Here is a 22,993-nt window from a genome sequence, read left to right on the forward strand (position 1 = left end):
CCATTTTTCAAGGCTTAGCTTTGTGGTGTGGACACAGAAAAGAGGCGGGTATGAGAGTCTGGAATCTTATTGTGCAACTAGTCACTTGTCATTGGTAGGCAGGTACTCCTACTGCAAATGTGTTTATGTAGTTCTGACTTCTTCTTCTGGACTTTGCTCTTGCCATGGTCTCCACGGTGAAAGTGTATGGAGTGAGTGAGTGTGTGTGTGTGTGTGTGTGTGTGTGTGTGTGTGTGTGTGTAGGAAGCAGCTTTATGTGGGCCTCTTCAATTATTGGATCCTATTTAAAAGAAAGGTGTCTGTGTCATCCTACAGCTCAGCTCTGGCCCCAGTGCCATTTTCATGAAGGGCACAGCATCACCTAAATTGGCAGTTGCTTGAACAACCTTATGATTCAAATTTATCTAGGTTCTCTGTGTTTCTTCAAATGAAATAAAGGAAGAAAGTCTGAGTTCTTTTCCAGATGGACGGAAAGTCTTGCATAACTGGATGCAGTATACTTTCCACCCTTTCTCCTGCTCTATTGATCCCAGGTCTGTTATACTAAGGCCAGCTGGTGCAGGATGCCCCCACAGACATGTCCCATTCATGTTCAGTACACTAAGCCAAAAACTATCTTTATGTCTGTCTGTAAAGGTTACATGTGGCAAATACTCCTGAGGACTTTTTGTTTCCCATACTCTGCTCTGATGAGCACCGGGAAGCAGATTTGGCAGATTTTTTTACCTTTTTTTCTGGGCATTGTCCACTTAACTCCTGGTTTGGGGGGTGGGGCTTAAATCATTTGGCTTGTGTTGGGCTGGTGGTGGCATCTTCCTTCCCTTCCTCTTTGGGAAAGTGGTAAAAACTTCTCACCACAAACACTACACTAATCCAAGAATAATGACTCCAGTGACCTTTTCTCCTCTTCTCCTGCTAATCATCTCCTTAAAGAGACTGAGGAGATGAAATAACGGGTGATGACAACAGAGATGGTTCTGCCTTAGCAAGCTTCAGTGGGTTGTGTCTGACCCCAATCATTGGTAGTCCTTGGCAATTCTTTAAAATGTGTGGTACTTAGAGCCACATATTTGAGGAAGGTAGCCAATTTCACTCAATTTCTTGTAGATCCTTGTGAAAGGGGTTATTTTTTTCAGATAAGAGTACCAGTGTGTTCAGGTAGGATGATAAAAGCAGCTATATCCAGTAATGATATTACTTTTTATTTCCAGGACCTCAAATACAGGTTCCAAAATACAGAAATGATGGGGACTAATATCTCATTTTTTTTTTTCTTTTTCTTTTTCAGGCCACACTTGCAGCATATGGAAGTTCCCAGGCTAGGGGTTGAATCAGAGTGGAAGTTGCCAGCCTACATCACAACCACAGCAATGCCACATCCAAGCCGCACCTGTGACCTACACAGCAGCTTGTGGCAACACTGGATCCTTAACCCACTGAACAAGGCCAGGGACCATCTCCCATCCTCACGGACACTACGTTGTGTTCTCAGCCTGCCGTGCGCTGTAACAGGAACTCCGTCATCTCGTGTGTTGAAGTCAACGTAGCTAGAAAAATTCTATGGAACAATCTAGCAAATGGTTGAGAGCACGTTATGGATCTGGATCTTGGAACAGATTTTCAAAGGAAAAAGATAATTTGAAGCCGTTGACATATAAATGGCATTTGAGCCCTTGGAAATGAATGACATCTCTCATAGAGAATGGGTGGAGTGGGAAGAGTAGGAGATATAGAGGAAATCCCTAGGGAACATCAAGAAGAGTTGGGGAGAAGGAGAGAAGAAGAGCCTAAAACAAGAGGTCGAGAGAAGGAAGATGAAGAGAAGATGGATAAAGAATTAGGGAATGAGAAAATAAGAACAGAGTTTGTCAAGAAAGGTGAGGAGCAAAGAGGAATGGAAAGTGTCAAGTTGCAGAAGAGTGACAGAAGTGGAAGAGAGAAGGGAAAGGCGGCTCTGTAAGACTGGTCTGTGGTGCCACCAACGTTTGCCTGAACGGTCTCTCTCCGCCTTGATGGTACAGACTGTGCGACATGAATCTGGAGAAGGTGTGAAATTTAGGGTTCTTTCTGAGGACTTTTGCTGGTGGTGTTAACATGACAACTTATTTATATATTGTGATGATTCATTTTTTGTGTCACCTTGGCTAGGCTATGGTGCCCAGTTGTTTGTTCAAACACTAGTCTCAATGTGCCTGTGAAGGAATTTTTAGACATGATTTAGTATTTATAGTCAACAAACTTTAAGTAAAGTAGATTACCTTCCACAATGTTGGGTGGGACCTATTCATTCATTTAAAGCTTTAAGAGTAAAGACTGAAGTTTCTTGAAGAAGGAAGAATTCTGCCTCAAGATTGTGACAGAGAAATCCTACCTGCATTTCCAGCCCAATAGCTTGCCTGGTAGATTTTGAACTTAAACCTGGACCATCATATCTTACTTGAATTTCTAGCTTGCAAGCCCTACAAGTTTCATGCTTGCCAGTCCCTACTACTTTATGAGATAATTCCTTAAAGTAGATTCATCTTTCTTAATGTATTATCTTATTTTCTTATTAATGCAATTAAAATATTATTTTATTAATATTAAAAATGACTTGTATAACTAATATTACATAAATGTATATGATGAATGATGATGTCTATAAAGCGTGATTAATATATCATTCTTTATATAGTGATATACATTAATTTAAGATAGCTTACTACTTTATATATTATTAAATTTTGCTATCTATTTTTGACCACACACATGGTATATGTATGTTCCTGGGCCAGGGATCGAACCTGAGTCACAACAGTAACTCAAGCATCAGCAATGACAATGCTGAGCCCTTAACCACTAGGCTACCGGGAACCCCTTATGTTCTGCTATATGTTTAAACATAATAAAACAATATATTAATATGATACTATTTACATAAGAATTGCTAATGTATTAATTTTATATATTTTAAAACATGTTAATAAATATAAATATAGTATATTTTAAGATATTTAACGATATATCTTTATATTAATTATACCATTATTCATTATATTATTTATATATACACACACAGAGAAACAACAGGATATCTATTTATCTTATTTCTGTTTCTCTGGAGAAAACTGGCCAATACATGTGTGCATTCTAGTACAAAACCAGTATTCACTCATGGCTTTGTGTCTCTTTTTTCCCACTACATCACAAACACCTTTTAAGTCCAGACTGATTTTCATTCATGTTTGTATCCACATTGTCTGGCATATTTTAGGCACATAAAAAACAAAGAATTAATAGATGAGTAAGATCTTAATGTAACAGATTAAAATGTCATTTTTTTCCCTAATGAGCCCCATCATTTCATAATAAATTTGCCTTAATTGATGATATCAGATTGGTATCTGCTAATTAACATGATTGCAGGCTGGAGATATAAAGAGAATTCAAATGGGAGCCACATACAAGCTGGCACTGAGGAAAATGCAGTTACCCACAGCGCTCTGTGACACATCTGTGTGCGGCAACGAGTCTAAATCTCTGGCCACAAACTCAGGTGTACAAGAGATGCTGCATTTATTTACTTTCTTAAAATTTCTTTAAATCTTATTCTGAGCCCTTACCTTGCTCAGTTCATGGGAAAGTCAATCACTTTCAGTATTGGGGTGATGTGCATCCCATGCAGGTGATGGGAAGATGGGTACTGGGTTGGAAACCCCATGATCCTGAATAGCACTGTAAGTTGTGAGGTCTTAGTTATGCACAGCCCAGCCTGTAGAGTTCCTTCAGGCTCAGCAGCTATTGGCCTCTGTTCTGTGCATTGCCTGGAACACGGGAGGCTTGGCCTGAAACACTGGTGCTTAGAGCCAGCATTCCTGGGCAGACCAAGAAAGTATCCCTTTTGCAGTTCTCCTGCCTTCCCTGGGCTCTTCCAGAAAGAGATCCATCCGTCACCTCAGGCCTTTTTCATCTGGGGAGAATGTCAGGTTCTGTTTTCTGGTACCATTAGAAATGTTCCTAACATAATCTGAAAAGTAAACTTAAGGCTTTTTATTAAAAGAGAAGAGCGATCATCGTTTAGTAGCTCCTGCTGTCTGCTTTCTGCCTAGAAAAATAAATCCATAAAGTATGGCAAACTCAAGTTACCTGGGGTGAAAGGAAAAGACAGCCAACGAAATGTTTCAGAAAAGTGGTCTGCCACACAGCAATTCATTCCCCAAGCAAAGCCATCGCTTACCTTATTGGTACTTTTCTCTTGGCAAGAAAGCACAAGACTGCTGCTGTAATATGAGTCAGCAGGAAAGCTAATCCAATACCCAGGAGAGTCCATATACCTGGAATTTCAAACCCATGAATAATGTAAATATTCCGTGAAAACGATCAGAGACTCTAAAACTCAAGTGATTTGTTCAGTCACAACATCACCCACCCTTTTGCGTGTCCATGAAATCAGCAGTTGGAGGGTTAACTCTGATGTGGCAACGATTTCCTTTCCATCCTTGGCCACATCTGGAAATGAGATAAAATGTAAGCGTTGGCAAAAAACAAAGAAGTGGAAACATATTTTCGCAGTACCGTCATGGAATAAAACGGTGAATGTCAATAAACAGTGAGACACCAGGATTGTGGGTAACGTTGATAAGAAACCAAAAATGTTAAACCAAAGCAAAAACAAAATTAAATTTTATCGTGTTCACATTACTGTGTAAGATGATGTTTTTCCCCAATATTTCGTCCCTTCTTGATTTTATCTAGAAGGTTTCTTAATAAAAGAAACTTGGTTTCTTAATCTATAAGGTAGGGGATGAGGTTCATTTCTTGTTTTCAAAAGTCAACTTCAGTCTTCACCCGTGTACTTTATTTTTTCATTTGTCTCAAAGCTAGCACATTTTCCTCTTCTTTCTTTTTGCTTTCTAGGGCCACACCCGCAGCATATGGAGGTTCCCAGCCTGGGGGTCAAATCGGAGCTGCAGCTGCTGGCCTACTCCACAGCCACAGCCACTCAGCTCCTCTGAGCTGCATCTGTGACCTACACCAGGGCTCATGGCAACGCCAGATCCTTAACCCACTAAGCAAGGCCAGGGATCAAATTTGAGTCCTCTTGGATGCCAGTCAGATTTGTTAACCTCTGAGCCAGGACAGGAACTCTGAAAGCTAGCACACTTTTCAATAGTGAACGGACTTAAGTTCTTTCAGATACCACTGAAGAATTTCAAATCATAGATTAACGTATATATAAATCAGAGAGTATTTTTATTTCTCATTACAAAGGGATGATCTTTCAAGTTCACAGCAGGTGGAAGTTTCCGGGCCAGGGACTGAACCCAAGCCACAGCAATGACAGGGCTGAATCCTTTACCTGCTAAGCCACCAAGGCTCCCCCAAGGTTTCTTTACAAGGAGTAAAATTTGTCAGAATTTCTCTGGTAGAGTGTGCTTGCCTACCAGAAATAACAGCATACATCTCAAGAATGATTTGGTTGAATTTCCTGCCAAATTCATGGTACAAGCTACAAAACAGAATTAAAAACTAACTTTTGAATATGTGTGTTTAAAAGCTGTGGGTTAGGAGTTCCTGTCGTGACGCAGTGGTTAACGAATCCGACTAGGAACCATGAGGTTTCAGGTTCGATCCCTGGCCTTGCTCAGTGGGTTAAGGATCCGGCGTTGCCGTGAGCTGGGGTGTAGGTTGCAGACGCAGCTTGGATCCTGCGTTGCTGTGGCTCTGGTGTAGGCCGGCGGCTGTGGCTCCGATTGGACCCCTAGCCTGGGAACCTCCATATGCCGTTGAAGCGGCCCAAGAAATGGGAAAAAGACAAAAAAAAAAAAAAGCTGTGGGTTAGAAGCAATCCTTCTTCAGCACAGAATCTGATATGGTTTTCTCCCTCTCTTTTGAAATTGAAAATTTGAATGATCCATATCAATTCCTTCAACAAAGCAAGAGCATCTTTAAATATTAAAAACATTAGTGGTTCAAGGAGGCCCATAAGAGTGCCTTCTTTCCTTAGTAAATATTCTTTAAAAAGTAGAAATTTCAGACATTGGGGTTGTTTTTGACATCTCTGATAGTCGAAGTACAATAAATTAGAAAGATTTAAGATTGGAGTATTTGCTTTGTATTCTCAGGAACCTTAAGACATGTTCCCGATTAGTCTCAGGTTAGCAGTGAATCTACATGCCAGGCATGCACATTTTGCCTAGACGCCTTTAAAATCTGCCTGAATGGCACAGGTTCTCAACCTTCATCTTGGAACACTGAGACCTGCCACGATGGTGTGCTAGAACCAGCCCACTGGTGTTCCTTCCACTCTGAGCACCAGCAGGGGAGGAATTTGTCTTGTCCCATCTCCCTGGCGACTAGAAGGGAAAAGAGAACATGCGGTGTGCTCTGAAGTTTGGTGGCCTGACCAGAATCAGCGTAATCAACGAAGCTGTTCAACTTGACAAAGGGAAAGAAAATGACTTGGTTTTGTGTGTTTGTTTTTGTTTTTTAGGGCCGCACTCATGGCCCATGGAAGTTCCCAGGCTTGGGGTCAAATCAGAGCTACTGCTGCGTCCCTACACTATAGCCACAGCAACATGAGATCCGAGCTGTGTCTGCGACCTACACCGCAGCTCATGGCAATGCCGGATCCTTAACCCACTGAGCAAGGCCAGGGATCAAACCCACACCCACATGGATACTAGTTGGATTTGTTTCCACTGAGCCACAGTGGGAACTCCATAAGCACCCATAAGCAAAAAGTATCTGAGGAAATCTGATTTATTTTGAGCTAATCTGGAGCTGTGTGTTAATCACTTATTTCCTCTACCTAATGAGTGTTAAGTCTAATGTTGAAGGATTTCAGCCTTATTTTTTGGAATGATGGATGTTCAAACTACTACCCAATTGTGGTGCATGCTGTGATTGCCTCCCCCACATTCACTTAACCACCCATGCCCCTTCCATTCCCTCCACCAAATCATAAACAATTCCATGGTTTGGTTGGAATGAAACCCCCAACCTGATCTCTAGGGTCCTGATGGCATTCCTGATCAGTACGGATTGGCTCATAGGAAGACATGGACATAAGTTTGTCCAGTAAGAATTTTGTCACCAAGGGGTACAAATTGATGGATATCTGCAGTAAGAAATATCCTCTGCCCTGTGATGTGAGAAAGGAAGCATGTAGCCCTGTGAAGCTCAAATGGTCCCCTGGCTAACATTTTACAACCCAACCTGAGGACAAAACAAACTCATAGGAAGAGAGAGCCTAGAAATCATGGAGAAATGGAGGAAGAGCCTTACTTGCATTGCAAATGTTTCAATCCCGTTCCTGTTTCAAGCCTGCTCTGCCTTTAGATACCCAAGTCAATAAATTCCTTGATTGTTTGAGCCCGTTTGAGTTTGGTCTTCTATTATAAGCACACACACAAAACCTGTTTTCCTACTCTCCCATTTTAATCCCTCAAATTCTCCTCATTAAATCAATAATCCCTTACTCATAAAGCATTTATTGAATGTCTACTATGTACAAGGTAGTCAGCCGGATACAAAAAGATGGGCAACACATGCCTGAGAATTTGGAGGAGCATGAACTTAGAATTTAAAAATAAGTAAGAGACAAAGTAGAAAATAAAATATATATGGAAGGTAAAGAAGGAGTGCTTCAAGAGTCAATTTTTTTCCAGACCCAGAAAGACAAAAAGGTGCAATCTCAAAAAGGCATGTGTGAAACAGGTGATATATTAACTTACATTTATTCCGAAACATGAAGTGTTTATGTATGTATTTTACAACAGTACTTCAGGAAAAAAGGTCATCTAAGTATATAGAAATCATCTATGACTATGATAGGGTCTGGAAAGATAAGTTCAAATTATGTTCAAATTGTTAATAGGATGCTAAACTAATTTCTAGATTTCCCATTTCTTTACTGCAGTATATTTTTCCAGCCATATTTACTCTTAATGTTGTAGTTTTTATGAGTGTAGAAGGAAAATCCTTTCAGAAGGAACATGCATTTTGAATGTAGTCCGGATTAGGTTTATCGTCTAGCATGACTGCAGTAGACTTGTTTTCCTTTTTATTAGGCATGTTTACAGCAACAAGTTATGATTATTAAAATCATGAATATTGTTTTTGCTTATAGGAACTAATATCCTTCTACACTAACATTCATGTGTCAGAAAATTACAATACATCAAGCCCAAGAGAGACTGGATTAACACCTGCTATGCAGGGAAAAATACTCTAAATGCTTTAATATATTATTTGTGATACAATCATGTCATAAGATATGAATTACTTTCCCATCTCATAGTTGAGGAAATAAAGGCCCAGAGAGGTTCAGCAGTAAGTCACCAGAGGTACACTCTGAACTAGACTTGAACCTCCATCTCTTTAGCTCCCAGGCGATGCTCTGTTCACTGCACAGTGTTGCTTCCCATGGTCTTCCTAAAGTTGGGATGTAGTTGTTTACAATGGCAGTGAATGTCACAATTTTTATCTGTTAGGAGAGAAGCATTGGGGCTCCATTTCTGATCTTCACAATCTGAACATGTCCATTTATCACATTAAGCTTTACCCTGGAAACATCCAAGTGTAGAGGAGGCAGATGAGGTGCGGGGGACAGAGTAAGTAATGAGAGTCAGCGCACCTGGATCTCAGGCTAGGCTCTGCCCCTTTCTAGCTATGTGGCTTTAGGAGCGTCCCGTTTCTTATTTATAAACAGTATAATTACAGCTTGCCTCACAGGATGGCTAACAGAATTGAATGAAATAATGCATGTCAAAGTACATTGTTAATTTCGAAGTGCTATCCATGTTAGGCTTTTTTTTTTTTGTCCTTTTGCCATTTCTTGGGCCATACCTGTGGCATATGGAGGTTCCCAGGCTAGGGGTCGAATCAGAGCTGTAGCCGCTGGCCTACGCGAGAGCCACAGCAAGGCGGGATCGGAGCCGCGTCTGCGACCTACACCACAGCTCACGGCAACGCCGGATCCTTAACCCACTGAGCGAGTCCATGCGCCACGGTGGGAACTCCCATGTCAGGCTTTTGGACACCCAGCTTTTCGCTTTCTGGTGCAGATCATGGCTGTGACCACTCCCTGCCCTAATGCACTGGCCCTCCAGGGAGCTGGCATCTGACAACTGCCATCTCCACCCTTGCCTGGGCATCAGCAAGACTTAGGAAGCCGTGAAAAGCCACTGCCACAGCTTCTCTTTTCCCGAGTTACTAATTATGCCACTTAAATAGCATTTTTACATCTGAATATGCCTGAAGGTTCTTGAGCCAGTTACACAGGTAGGAGAAGGAAAAGCAGAGGTTTAAGATGCTCCCAGATTATGATGAATATTTCTCCTCCACCTTCCCGTCCCCTGCGGCTTGTACCTACTGGAGGTACTCCAAGTGGAGGAGAAAGTGGTACCATCCATCCTAACATTTGGAGGAAAGCATCAGCTCAGACCAAGGGTCTTTCGAGCCCTGAGCTGAGCCTGTGCTGGCAGAAGGGGAGCAGGACAATGGAGGTAAGTCCTTGATGAGCCATCCTCATCATGGGTGAATTCATTTTAACAGAAAACAAGAAAGCAGGAGAAACCACGAAATAATCTCTGAGCCACAAAGCACTGAAATTCTACATTGAGTACCAGTGATTAATTTGCTTGGACTCATTTCCTCCTTGATAATTAGGTGCAGCATATTTTCTAACGTTTAGAAGTACTAGGTAGAGCCCACCTGAAAGGGAAAGATAAACCTCCCGCTCCACCCATGCATAAGGGCCTAACACTAACAGAAGAAAGGGGGAAATAAAACCTCATTAGACTTTCAACCAGAGCCAACACCCTAATCTTTACTAAATTCTAACAGGTCTTCTGTTACTAGTCGGTGACGACCGAGGAGTTGTAAAATAACAACTTATTTCTGGGTGCTCTTGGGAACACCCATTCATTACTCACTAACACCTGGAACAAAAGACCCTCCCATTCTTTCTATCACTGGTGTGTGGGCCCCAGTCCATCTGTCTCATTGCCAGGAAAAACAAATGAGGAGCCACACATTTTCTAAGCATGTGTTCATGGATTAATTTGGCAGAAGTTTTTTTGCGTTTTTTTTTAACTACTTGAATTGTTCAAATAAGTCTAAAGTAATACAAAGACAGATGAAGTGCTAATGCGACAGCATGGTTATTTCATAACATGGTGACATCTGAATGTTTAACTTTTAAAGAGATTTTAATTAGCCGACCTGATCCAATACTTTTCACTGATTCAGAATAATGGGGCAAACACATTGGGTTGCATTTTTCCTAACAATTATGAAAGCCTTTAAAGGGAATCTTAATTCTGTTTTGAAATATGACATTCCAAGCATCAGAAAGATAGAGGAATTTTATGTTCAAAAGATGTATAGTTTAGGCTTGTGCTTGCCTAGGGGGAGGGGGAGGGAGTGGGATGCATGGGGAGTTTGGGGTTAGTAGATGCAAACTATTACATTTAGAATAGATAAGCAGTGGGGGCCTACGGTACAGCACAGGGAACTATGTCCAATCTCTTGGGGTAGAACATGATGGAAGATTGTATGAGAGAAAGAATGTATATGACCGGATCATTATGCTATGCAATAGAAATTGACACAATGCTGTAAATCAACTATACTTTAATTTTAAAAAAAGATACGTAGTTTAAAAATCGTTTTTAATCCCTCATATCCATTCTTCCACTTCATCATCTCCGTCAGCAAAGTTCCACCAATTTACTTGCTAAACGTCTTCTACATACATCCTCCCGCCTTGTCCTGCTTTGGCCACATGGCCAAAGACCCTCATGGCTCTGGTTCTATTACAGGCTCCTAACTGAATTTCCTGCCTCCAGACTGATGTCACGTCTCATGACTTCCCTGATTCAAAGCCTCTCCTGCTTCTTTTTGCTGCTGTGAGAATCCTGTCGAGACGAAATGGTTTCACAGAGAGGCCCTTCTCTAACAGCCTCTGGAGGGCACAGCGGATCTGATCTCAATTCATCCTTTGCTCGCACACCCTCTACTCACATTTGAATTCCCCTCACCTCGGATATATATTCTTTGACACTCCTAGGACTCTCTAGACAGCTAGTCTCAGTAGCTGGAAGATGTTCCCTCCTTCTCTATTTAGCCAACTCACATTTATCCACAAGGATGCAGACCAAATAACATGTCACCCCAGACTCTTTCCTTTGTGCCCCTAACTTGAATGGACCATCTTTGGTCCGGAGACACCTGCAAACTCCTATGGCAGCACTTAGCACACAGTACTGCAATTATTGGTTTCCTTTTAAATCTTTCTAAGAAAAAAATATATTTTTTTCTTTTTATGACCACACCTGTGGCATAGGGAAGTTCCTGGGCTAGGGATCGAATTGGAGCTGCAGCTGCAGGCCTACACCACAGCCACAGCCGCATCAGATCGGAGCTGCATCTGTGACCTCTGCCATAGCTTGTGGCAACGCCAGATCCTTAACTCACTGAGCGAGGCCAGGGACTGAACCTGCATCCTCAGGGACACTATGTCAGGTTCTTAACCCACTGAGCCACAATGGAAACTCCTAGACTGTAAATTTTTGTAAAGTAAGGACTGTACTTGTTATACCCTTGTCTGCTCTGGGTAGCACAATCCTGCTCATAGATGTTTACCGAAAATATTCACTATCCTCACAAGAATGGTGGCTCATGTGGATGGTGTGTTACGGTTATCAAAGCACTTTCGTTTTAATGGAAGTCCAAACAGTTCAAAGAGCATCTTGTTTAACCATTGTGATGGCCATTTACAACTTTAATATACATCAGAATCACCTGGAAGGTTGTTAAAACAGATTGCTGGGCCATCCACAGAGTTTCTGATTCAGTAAGTCTGAGGCGACTCCAGAATTCCATTTCTAACAACTTTTCAGGTGATGCTGACTCTGCTGGTCTGGGACCACACTCTGGGACCCACTGCCTTAGCACATCTCCTGAGGTTAAATGTCATGGTTCCCAGTTTACAGAGAGGAAGTTGAGGCTCAGAGAGCAATCCAATGGTTTTGTAAGTGGTGAATTCAGGTTCTCAAAACTGCTTAGGCTGTGTTCTCATCATTGTACCACAGGAATTATCGTAAAGTCTTACTATATTTCATTTCCTAAAAAAAAGCAGTGTGTATATGATCAGATTTTGTCCTAAGGGGATAACTTGAAAATGCAAATCACATGCTCCTGTGTGGATTTTATTGCAGTTCCACTTGGATTGGTAGTCAAGTTGTACCCAGAATTGCAAATGTAGGAAGGAAGCACATTCATACATTATTTCAAATTATAACAGCACTGATGGAGGTGACTTAGAAAACTAAACACAGAGCTACCATATGACCCAGCAATCCCACTCTTGGGCATATATCTGGACAAAACTTTCCTTAAAAAAGACACATGCACCTGCATATTCACTGCAGCACTATTCACAACAGCCAAGACAGGGAAACAACCTAAATGTCCATCGACAGTTGATTGGATTAGGAAGATGTGGTGTATATATACACAATGGAATACTACTAAGCCATAAAAAGAACAAAATAATGCCATTTGCAGCAACAGGAATGGAACTAGAGACTTATACTAAGTGAAGTAAGTCAGAAAAAGACAAATACCATATGATATCACTTATATCTGGAATCTAATATACAACACAAATGAACCTTTCCTCAGAAAAGGAAATCATGAACTTGGAGAACAGACTTGTGGTTGCCAAGGGGGAGGGGGAGGGAGTGGAATGGACTGGGGATTTGGGATTCATAGATGCAAACTATTGCCTTTGGAATGGATAAGCAATGAGTTCCTGTTGTATAGAACTAGGAACTATATCTAGTCACTCATGATGGAGCATGATAATGTGAAAAAAAGAATGTATATGTGTATGTGTGACTGGGTCATCTTGCTGTGTAGTAGAAAATTGACAGAACACTGTAAACCAGCTATGATGGAAAAAATTAAAATCGTTATAAAAAAACAAATTATTACAGAACTGTAGAAATGACTTTAATTACTTAGAGTAGAAACAAAGCAGTGTTTCTCTTTCCCTCCTACTGATACAGCTCTGTGTGGTGTTGTAGCTGATGAAACACTGAAAAATCCCAGAAAGTACTCCCTGGTGACTCAGTGGGTTAAGGATCTGGTGTTGTCACTGCTATGGCTCTGGTCACTGCTGTCGCAAGAGTTCGATCCTTGGCTAGAGAACTTTTGCATGCCACAGGTATGGCCAAGAATAAAAATTTAAAAGGAAAAAAAAGCCTCAGAAAGTTCCTGAAATTGATGTTCTGAGCTTCCTACTTCTGTTTTTTTTCAACTGTTATGAAGTAATATTGCCTTGGAGTTGGGTGGAAGAAAAAATAAAAAAGGAAGAAGAAATAGCAAAGAAACTAAATAATTCACAAACTGAGCAATTGAAAATGGCCTCAAGTCAATAGAAGTTAGCCTTGCCCTAAGATGAAGAAGATAAAGGCATTACATTTTGGCTGTGGAGTGTAAACTAGCAAGAAACAGGTTTTTGGACTTTTTCTTCTGTCATCTCATGAGTATGAAAGAAGTTTTCTTAAAAACATAGATTCTGACTTAATTCCAGCAAGACCTTATTTTTGTTTTCTCTCCTTCATTGAATATACCAGCATTGAAATACATATGGAGATACAAGAGGGTAAGGCTGAAAATTAGAACAAACAATGAACTGCTGGGCTCTGGAAGGAATATCCACGAACCAGAGTCCCTTCAAAGGCTAGGGTGAGAATGTAGGTGTGTAGGACTCACTGGGACACTTTGGTGAAGTAAGTAACAGGGTCCTTTGCTCAGAACGAAACGAGGAATCTTTTTTTGCGCCATTTCTTTGGCCGCTCCTGTGGCGTATGGAGGTTCCCAGGCTAGGGGTCTAATCAGAGCTGTAGCTGCTGGCCTATGCCAGAGCCACAGCAAGGCGGGATCGGAGCCGCGTCTGCGACCTACACCCCAGCTCACAGCAACGCCGGATCCTTAACCCACTGAGCAAGGCCAGGCATCGAACCCGCAACCTCATGGTTCCTAGTCGGATTCGTTAACCACTGAGCCATGACGGGAACTCCGAAGCAAGGAGTCTTCTAATGACGTTCCACCCAACTGAGAAAAGAGTCTAAACTCTGCACTCTTCATTCAGAGAGTAATTATTGAGCACCTTCTCAATGCTTGGCCTTGTTGAGGTGCGTCTTGGTCTGCTAGACCATGTGCTGCCTGGTAATGCTCTTCCTGAAACACACCACGCTCGTTCTTGCCTTGGGGACTTCACATTGTCTGCTTCTTCTGAGAGTTATGTAGTTTGTGCAAGTCTTGGAAGAGCTTGCACTTTCATGGAATTGTGATCTTGACTCAAAATACACCCTCAGAGAGGCTTTAATCAACAAGTCTGCCTAAAACACATCACAACTATCATCCCTTCCTAGCTACCTATTTACCCGAATTATTTGTCTTCACTGCACTTGTTACTACTCACATTTGATGCACATTTGCACACACAAGCACATGTATTATGTATGTATCCATACTAAAATGTATTTATAAGTATAAATACTAATACTGAAATATAAATCATATGTAATGTCTATAAAATAAGTTTATGTATTTTATGTATATACATACATAGTTATATATTAAATTCTATAAACAGAAATTTGAAAACCTGAATGAAACGAATGATTCTGCAATGATATTATAAATTACACAATTAACATACACAGTAGAGACCAAGAGTAGTTTAACAGCACTTATGATATTGAAAAAGGATTAAAAACTGCTTTCAGACCAAGTGATTTGGCTATTTTGTCCTTTCAAAGTTTCAGGAAAAGGTAATTCTGATGCTTTGCATGCTGTTTCAGAGAATAAAAAACTACACAATTTCCTTCAGGGAGCTAATGCTTGCCTGGTAACAAGAACCTCAAAAATGTTATGCACAGAAGAAAACCTTGGAACAATGTCACTTACAGATGCCAAAATCCTACATAAATTACCAGCAATCTGAATACGAGAGTACATTATGTTATAGGATTTATTAAACGTTTCCTTTTTCCCTGGGTATATAGTTATAATCCATGAGGAAAGGCAAATCAATCTGTACAAGGAGCAGAAGACCCTAGGAGAGAGAAGGAAAAATATAGCAGAAGAACATATGGTTCTAAATTATCCACAGATCCCTTCTGATTACGTTTCTATCTCTAAATCACTGTGCTGATGAATTTTCTCAAGCTCTCAATGAATAAATAATCCCCATGTTATATAAACTCATCAAAACATAGGAGATGGACAAGAACAATAAAACCATTTTGTTATTAACGGAAACTTCCTAATATATTCCTTGGTTTAGATCAATTTACTGGTAATTTCTCCCAACTTTTTTTTTCTTTATGGGGCCGTACCCATGGCATATGGAAGTTGCCAGACTAGGGGTCAAATCGGGGCTACAGCTGCTGTTCTATGCCATAGCCACAGCAACGCAGATCCAAGCCACATCTGTGACCTACAACGCAACTTGCAGCAATGCCAGTTCCTTAAACCACTGAGTGCAGCAAGGGATCAAACCCACATCCTCATGGATACTAGTCGAGCTCTTAACCTACTGAGCCACAATGGAACTCCTCAAATATTTAATAAACAGATAATTCGCTGGTTATATATGTCCTTTCAAACATATGAAAAAATAAAGGTTAACTAATTTGTTCCATAAAGCTACATACCTCTGCCACATGAATCAAGTGTAGCACATTCACAAAATCATAGATAAATCTCACTCAGAGATGTGCAAAACTCCCAAAATACAATCCAGGGAAAAAAAAATTCAATTAAGGAGTCTGAATAGCAGGCAGTAGTATAAAAAAGTGTGTGTGAATACACACACATATATATTCACACACATATATATTTCCATTGTTTATATATCTTAGTTTAGAGTATGTGATGATCACTTAAAACCTCACACTCCTGGGCAAAATGAAGAATGATGGTCCTTCATGATCAACACCTGGCGAGGATGGCACTCTGGCCGAAGGGATGGCGTTGGCATAGAGGCGGAATCTCTGGACTAAAAATAGGGTGGTGTGGCTAGCAATGGAAGACAAATGACTCCGTTAGGGGCTATTTCACCTTGTGAAAATCTCATAAATTTTAAGGATAATAGGTCATTAACCACCTGGCTGGGGATATTCTAGGAACATAGCGGGAGAAAGAAGGTGGAAAAAAGAAAAAGTCAGAGCAAGAACAAGCTGGTGATGCTGATGGATCTTTATCAAAGAGATGTTGCCTCATCTCTCCTTAGGTTTCAGGAATTTCTGTTACAATAAATCCTGATGTTACCATGTCCCGTCTTCAGAGGAATAAGCACTTCTTATTAAATTTAAAATCTATATACTTTTAATTCTTTCTGACCACCTTGCTACACTTGCAAGGAAATAAATATGCACTGAAATTGGATTCTTAGGCAGTAAGAACTGACATGTGGGCACATACTGGTTGTGATTGTGTTACTAAATATTTAGCTAATTTTGTGGCATGTTATATATACAATATAAACAGATTGGTGCAAAGTAATTAAATATATCTTTTCATTTGATTCACATCGCATATTTGTATGAAATCAAATGTTTTTTAGAAAAGTATTCCCGTAACTGTCATACTGTATGTCCTATTTGTGTATCATACAATTACGTACTAACACATCTTTTAAACAAATCATTGTGTTGTTTTGAAATAAAGATTTTACAGTTAATTCATTTGTTTGGAGATATTTACTGAGCACCAGGTGCGAAGACCTGAGTGTGGGGACATCAGCATAAAAGACAAAGTCCTGACCCTACAAAGTATACATTTTATTGAGGGAGGCAGGTGTGGAGAAAGACAAGACACAAATACATAAATGACTATGTTTATGGTGGAATCAGAGAGGTTTCAGTGCCAATGGAAGGACTGAGTTGGAGATGGTGTGGACAACACTTTGAAAAGGACAAGATGGATTTGTTGGGAGCTGGGATAGAAAGTGGGGACAGGTGAGGGTTGTGCTGCCTTCTTCTTTTGAAGAACACAAGAGCGTGTTTGTTGATAGTTCAGCAGACAAGGAGAGGTTGGTGTCTGATAAAGAGAGAGGGTGATGAAGGAGAGATTCTTAAGATGAGGAGAAGGAATGGGTTTTTCCTTCCGAGCCCACGGGGAACAGGGTCTTTTCTGAGAGAGGCTACGGAACACAAGAATGGGTCATTTGCTAATGGAAAGGCTTGGGGGTTCTCTTGTTCATAAATCTTTTAAAGAAATTTGAAGAAAATTGGGAGAGATGGTACTTTAGGGTTGGGAGCTTGAGGCAAAGAGGAGAAAGCATGAAATTGGAGTAATTTCTGACTCAAAAAGCACCCAATCGAAACAAATAATAGCCTGTTCAGGCAGTGCTCAGTGCTCATTTGAGGTCGTGTGTGTGTGTGTGTGTGTGTGTGTGTGTGTGTGTGTGTGAGAGAGAGAGAGAGAGAGAGAGAGAGAGAGAGAGAGAGAGAGAGAGAGAGAGAGAAAGAGAGAGAGGGAGGGAGGGAGGGAGAAAGAGAGAAAGAGAGAGAGACAGAGAGATATATCAGGGGAATTTTGCTACACTTATGTTTTTATTAAAGTATTGTATGCATCTCATTCAAAAACTCAAGTTGCACTAAAAGTCTTAAGCTTCTAAGACAAATACTTTCAGTTTCCTCAACGGTTTCTTCTATTGTTAACCTGTTTTTATTAATGATATACATATACAGTGTTTTTGGCTTTATCTATTTTATTGTCATAGCTAAAAATTTCACTGTGTTATGTAACCAATAGCTGCTTACTCATTGCCTCTTAGAGTCAACCCTCCCTCTGCCATGCCATACAGTCAAATCCATATTCAAATTTATAATATTACTATTGCTATATAATATTACTGTTAACCACTGAGCCAACAGTGTATGAAAATTAACCATCCATTTATTTATTTATTTATTTATTGCTTTTTTGTCTGGAGCCAATTATCCAATTTATTTTAATTTGCTAAGTTTTCTAGGCTCTGTAGCTATTTCGGAAACCCTCCAACAACTTCTCAATACAATTTTCCTCTAGATTAAAATATCAGGCAGACTATTAGTACACTGTGTCTTTTGGAGACTTCTGAGGTCCACTTTGGATTGATTCCTTTGAGCCAGCCTGCACTGCTTACTCTCTAGACCTGCTTTCCAAGAACTTCTAGGATGTCTCTTCAAGTTTAGCCCCACGTCTTGGATTCCATTTCATCCTCTCCTTTGGCTTCCTCCCTCATTTTGCTAGGGCACAGAGTGTGTGGGCTGAACATTTTTCTGAGATCCTTTGTTTGAAATACTGCATTCGCATTCCATTTTTAGTTTGGAAAATCATGTAATCTAATAAATAATCCAGAAGGTTTATTATCTTCTAGATAGCTCTATTATCTTCTAGCTTCTGGATACCTCCATTATCTTCTGGTTTCCAGGATTTCTTGGATGACTCTGCATTTTTTGTGTGTGAACTGTTACATTCACAGAGGGTGTTGTCATCCTAGGTTTTTTGACCACCCCCCCATGGAAAGTCTTTGTATGATTCTTTTTTTATTCCCTGTATCTGACACTTCGTCAGTCTGGGGAAGTTTTTGTATTATGTCTTTGCCCATTCTCCCCCTGGTTTATTTTCTCTGTTCTTTCTTTCTGAAGCTCTTATTTTGGGGGCACTAACCTTCTGAATTGATCCTTAAATGTTCCTATTTTTACCAAATATTTTCTAGGTCTTGATATTCAATTTTTTAGAAGCATTTCTGCTTTTATCTGCTGACATTTTTATTAACATTTTGAATTTTTTGAGAATTTAATTTTAAATTTCTTTAAGCTCTTTTTTTCTCTCATTATTTCTTTTCATATATACCAAGTATAATGTATTTCCCTACTCTATGAGCACATTAAAAAGAATTAAACATTTTTCTTTGGATGCCTACAATCTTTCCGCTTCATATGAATTCTGTTTTTCTACTTGAATCTGTCATTTATTAGTTTAATCTGTCTTTTATATTAGTGTCTTTCCTCCACATTTGGTTATTCTTAGCTTTTTGGGTGTGTTTAAGAGTAAAATCCCGAGAAGATGATCACTGGGTCTCTGGGATTGGCTGAACTGTTTGAGCGACTGGCCACAAGCCTCCTTTTCTTGACACTGCCCTATTATACACCGTGTAGGTCTTTATTCTGGTGTCATTCAGTATCTCCACTGAGGGAGACTTAAATCTCTCACTTTGCAGTGGGGGTGGAAGTTTGGGATGGGGAAGGTTTATAAGTAACTTCTGGTGTTCTAGGGGCTGTGAAGGAAAAAGAAAAGAAAAATAGGGGTTTCACCATTAAAAACACACATCGGAAATTCCTCGAGCCGCACCTCATGATTGTTCTCTGCTGAACCTGCCCTTCCTGCATCCAGAGTGTTTGGCAAAATTTCTTCAGAGAACAGAGCTTCTGAATGGGTGGGTGAAGCTGGGTTTGGATATTGATCTAGCAACCACTACCGGCTTTCACCAAGTCATTTTCCAACTTAGTGCTCCATTCCACCATTAAGGTACTCGGTCCTGCATCCACTGCGCCTTGTGTGTTCATGGAGAAAATGCACCTGTGCCTATTAGAAGCCCCTTCTGCAGGTGCACAGCCTTCAGCTTGTTCCACTCAGATAATTCATCCTCCACCTATGTTTCTCTTGTAAAATATTACCGACTTCTCTTGTCCTTTGTTGTCTATCCACCACTGCCTCACCCTCGTGGAATTATATGGCTTTAATTTTTTAAAATATTTTAAATTTAAAATTTTTTTTTTTTTTTGCTTTTTAGGACTGTACTTGCAGCATATGGACGTCCCAGGCTAGGAGTCGAATCAGAGCTACAACTGCTGGCCTACACCACAGCCACAGCAATGCAGGATCCAAGCTTTGTGTGCAACCTATGCCACAGCTCGTGGTAACACCAGATCCTTAACCCACTAAGCAAGGCCAGGGATCGAACCCTCAACCTCATGGGTCCTAGTTGGATTCATTTCTGCTGTGCCATTATGGGAACTCCTATGGCTTTTATTCTTTGTTATTGTTATTTCAGGAGGTCTGGAAAAGAGATGGGGGTAAATGCCTATACCCAAGCTACCAGCCTTTATAATTTTCTTCATCTGCATGTAGTTTCTCAGGTGTATTCACAGGAAAGACAGGTAGTTGGATACATTAAAAAGAGGAGCTTTTCCCAATCAGTGATACAGAGAGAAATGCAAAAGGGAACTGACAATTTACCAGGAGAATACTTTTACTAATGGACCATGGAATTTAACTTGGGTAGGAATGTAAGTAAAGGCATGAGGAAGATGGTGAAGAGTGTAAAAACTTGTTTGGGGTCAACAGTTTGGGAATCTGAATAAGAATGAAGAATACTGCAGTGAATATACTGGATAGACTATGTGGTGGTATGCGGCCGTCTAGTCAGGAGCAGTGTTACTTGAAATCATAAATAATGGAGCTGTAGGTGGTGAGAATGCCCAGGATGTGACCATGAGAATGAAGAGATCTGTAGCGGAAAAGCTAATTGAGGAGAAGTCAGAGAATTGAAAGGACCCAGAGTATTTTAAAAGATACACTCCCTGACCCTTAGACCACTACGAATGATTATAGGACTGGAAGTGAATACAACTGAAGGCCAGAATCAAAGCAGGAAGGCAGATGCTGGGAACAACGAGGGGTGGAAGACAGTAGAGCTAGAGAGCATAGTTCCCATGCCTGTTCTCTACGGCGGCAGGGAGGTGAAGAAAGCCATTCCAGAAGTTTAGAAGGCTAAGGGAAAAGTTGTTGACTACCTATCTGAAGGTCGGGGGACAGAAGGAAAGAGGCTGAAAAATGGAGAGAAGTCGGGGGTTGATTTACACTAGCAAACATATCTTACAATATGGGACTGAAAAATCCTTGGACATACAGAATTTAAGGTCACACCTAGCTTTAAGGGAGGCTGGGAAATAACTACTCTGAATGGTCACAGACTTGGCTAACCTTGGGTTCAACTTGAGAATCCATATTAGAGAATACTTAGCAACATTAAGACACAAAGACAGATTTTTGGGTGGAGACGCATATCTAAAGTAGCTTCTACTCGCTATTATACTACATGTTGTGTTTTCTCTAAGTACTTTTACTAACCAGATATTTCTTATGTATTGATTTTCTTGTTTATATACTTTCTTATTTGTTTATCGAACATTTTGTCTCCTTGCTCCAGGTGGGTGAGGATTTCTGTGTCTTGTTTATTGATATAATGCCAATTTCCAGAACAATGCTGTATATAGTTGAAGCCCAATAAATATATGTTGACTTAAAAAGAAAGAAAGAAAGAAAGAAAGAAAGAAAGAAAGAAAGAAAGAAAGAAAGAAAGAAAGAAAGAAAGAAAGAAAGGAGGAAAGGAAGGAAGAAAAAGAAAGAAAGAAAGAAAAGACAATCTTTGGACTTAGTGAGTGAATATCCTAGGAAGAAAAATGTAGTGAAGTTAAAGTTTAAGCTCAGGTCCTGAATGCCTAAATTTTGGTAGGGCTCAGAGTAGCTGCTCCAGCCAGTATTTAAAGAGGATGTGACATCTTGCAGGAGGAAGGGAATGAACACAATCAACCTGAAATAGGTGCCTGTCATCTACCAAGACTCTAGGTCATGGCCTTTGAATTAAATCTAAATGCTCTATGATATGTGAATAATTAATATTATTTAAATGTATTTTAAAACGATACATAAAAATAAATTTATGATAAAATGTAGAATACAAAAAGAAGCATTCTGAAGGCGCACAGAGAGTAGTATGATCGTAATTTTTAAAGTAAAGGTACATCAACCTATTGATTTTGATTATTTCTGAGGTTATCTCTTTGATGTACTCCTGAATTAAAAAATTTTTTCTATAATACATACATTAAAATACTACTTTTTTTCATAAGAAAGAAATAACAAAACTCTTGTAAAATATATCACAACACCAGGAATTAAATCTTTTCTTTCTTTTCCTTTTAGTTGCGGCAACACCTGATCCTTAACCCACTGAGCGAGGCCAGGGATTGAACCTGCATCCTCACGGACTGTGTTGGATTTTTAACCTGCTGAGCCACAATGGGAAACTCGAATCTTTTCTTTTACTTAGAAAAAAAATAGTATATGAAATCTTTAGATTAATAAACCAGTTTGCTTTGAGGTACCATAGGCTATGATATTTTCTTCTAAAACGGAATTAACACTTAAAGCTGGTGATTTCCGAACTGGACTCATCATTAGCATCCTCTTATGAGATTCCATTAAAAGTCCTGATCTAGGGCCTGTCAAGCTCAGTCATGAACATTCTCCTCTTCTGTGGGCTAACACACCATGGAGAATAAATAAAGTCCCCTTCTCTTGAGGGTTTTCACCTTGAGTTTTTCTAGAGCCACCTAGTCATCTCCTCAACCCACTTAGCTGCAGACAAAGTAAGGATTACCACTGAGAGTTTTCAGAGTAATTCTGATTCACTTTATGCTTTTGTGATGGAGGTGACTTTGGCAAGAGACAGAGCCTCCCCTTGATGAACGATAGTCAGGAATCACACTTTACGAAGTTTTATACAGAAGTGCAAAAAATTGGGCTCACGTGTGAGCAGTTGGAAATTTAAAAATCCAGCTCTTCTCTTTCCTTGGATAACTGGATGACCTTGAGTAAATCATTTAAACTCTCATAACTTTGTCTGCAAATATCCAGAGTATACTCTGCAAGTCTCAGAAATGCTATGAATATATAATTGTTTCAAGAGTGGGAAAATATTCTGAATTCTTCAAAAAGAACAATACTGTATAAACTCAATAAATTTGAGTGTTTGTTTTTGTTTGATAACAAGTGATGGATAAAAGGATCATTTCTCTTAGATTTTCTGTTTCTGCATGTAGTGCTACTATGAAATATTCTTTTTCTTCCCTTCATTTTTTTCTTTTCAGGGCCACAC

The 22,993-nt window shown here is 40.0% G+C and overlaps 1 protein-coding gene across 1 annotated transcript in view; it reads right to left on the reverse strand.

Moving 5' to 3' along the window:
* The window catches only part of MALRD1 (MAM and LDL receptor class A domain containing 1), a 600,618-nt gene that overhangs the window by 24,488 nt on the left and 553,137 nt on the right, over positions 1-22,993 (reverse strand). The window contains exons 38-39 of the mRNA XM_047755391.1: positions 4,409-4,488; positions 4,217-4,313 (exon numbers count right to left, since the gene is read on the reverse strand). Coding sequence (XP_047611347.1) covers positions 4,217-4,313; positions 4,409-4,488 — 177 coding nt within the window. The remainder of the gene's footprint in view (positions 1-4,216; positions 4,314-4,408; positions 4,489-22,993) is intronic.

Source organism: Phacochoerus africanus, chromosome 12 (genome assembly GCF_016906955.1).
Source record: "Phacochoerus africanus isolate WHEZ1 chromosome 12, ROS_Pafr_v1, whole genome shotgun sequence".
Classification (NCBI taxonomy): Eukaryota; Metazoa; Chordata; class Mammalia; order Artiodactyla; family Suidae; genus Phacochoerus; species Phacochoerus africanus.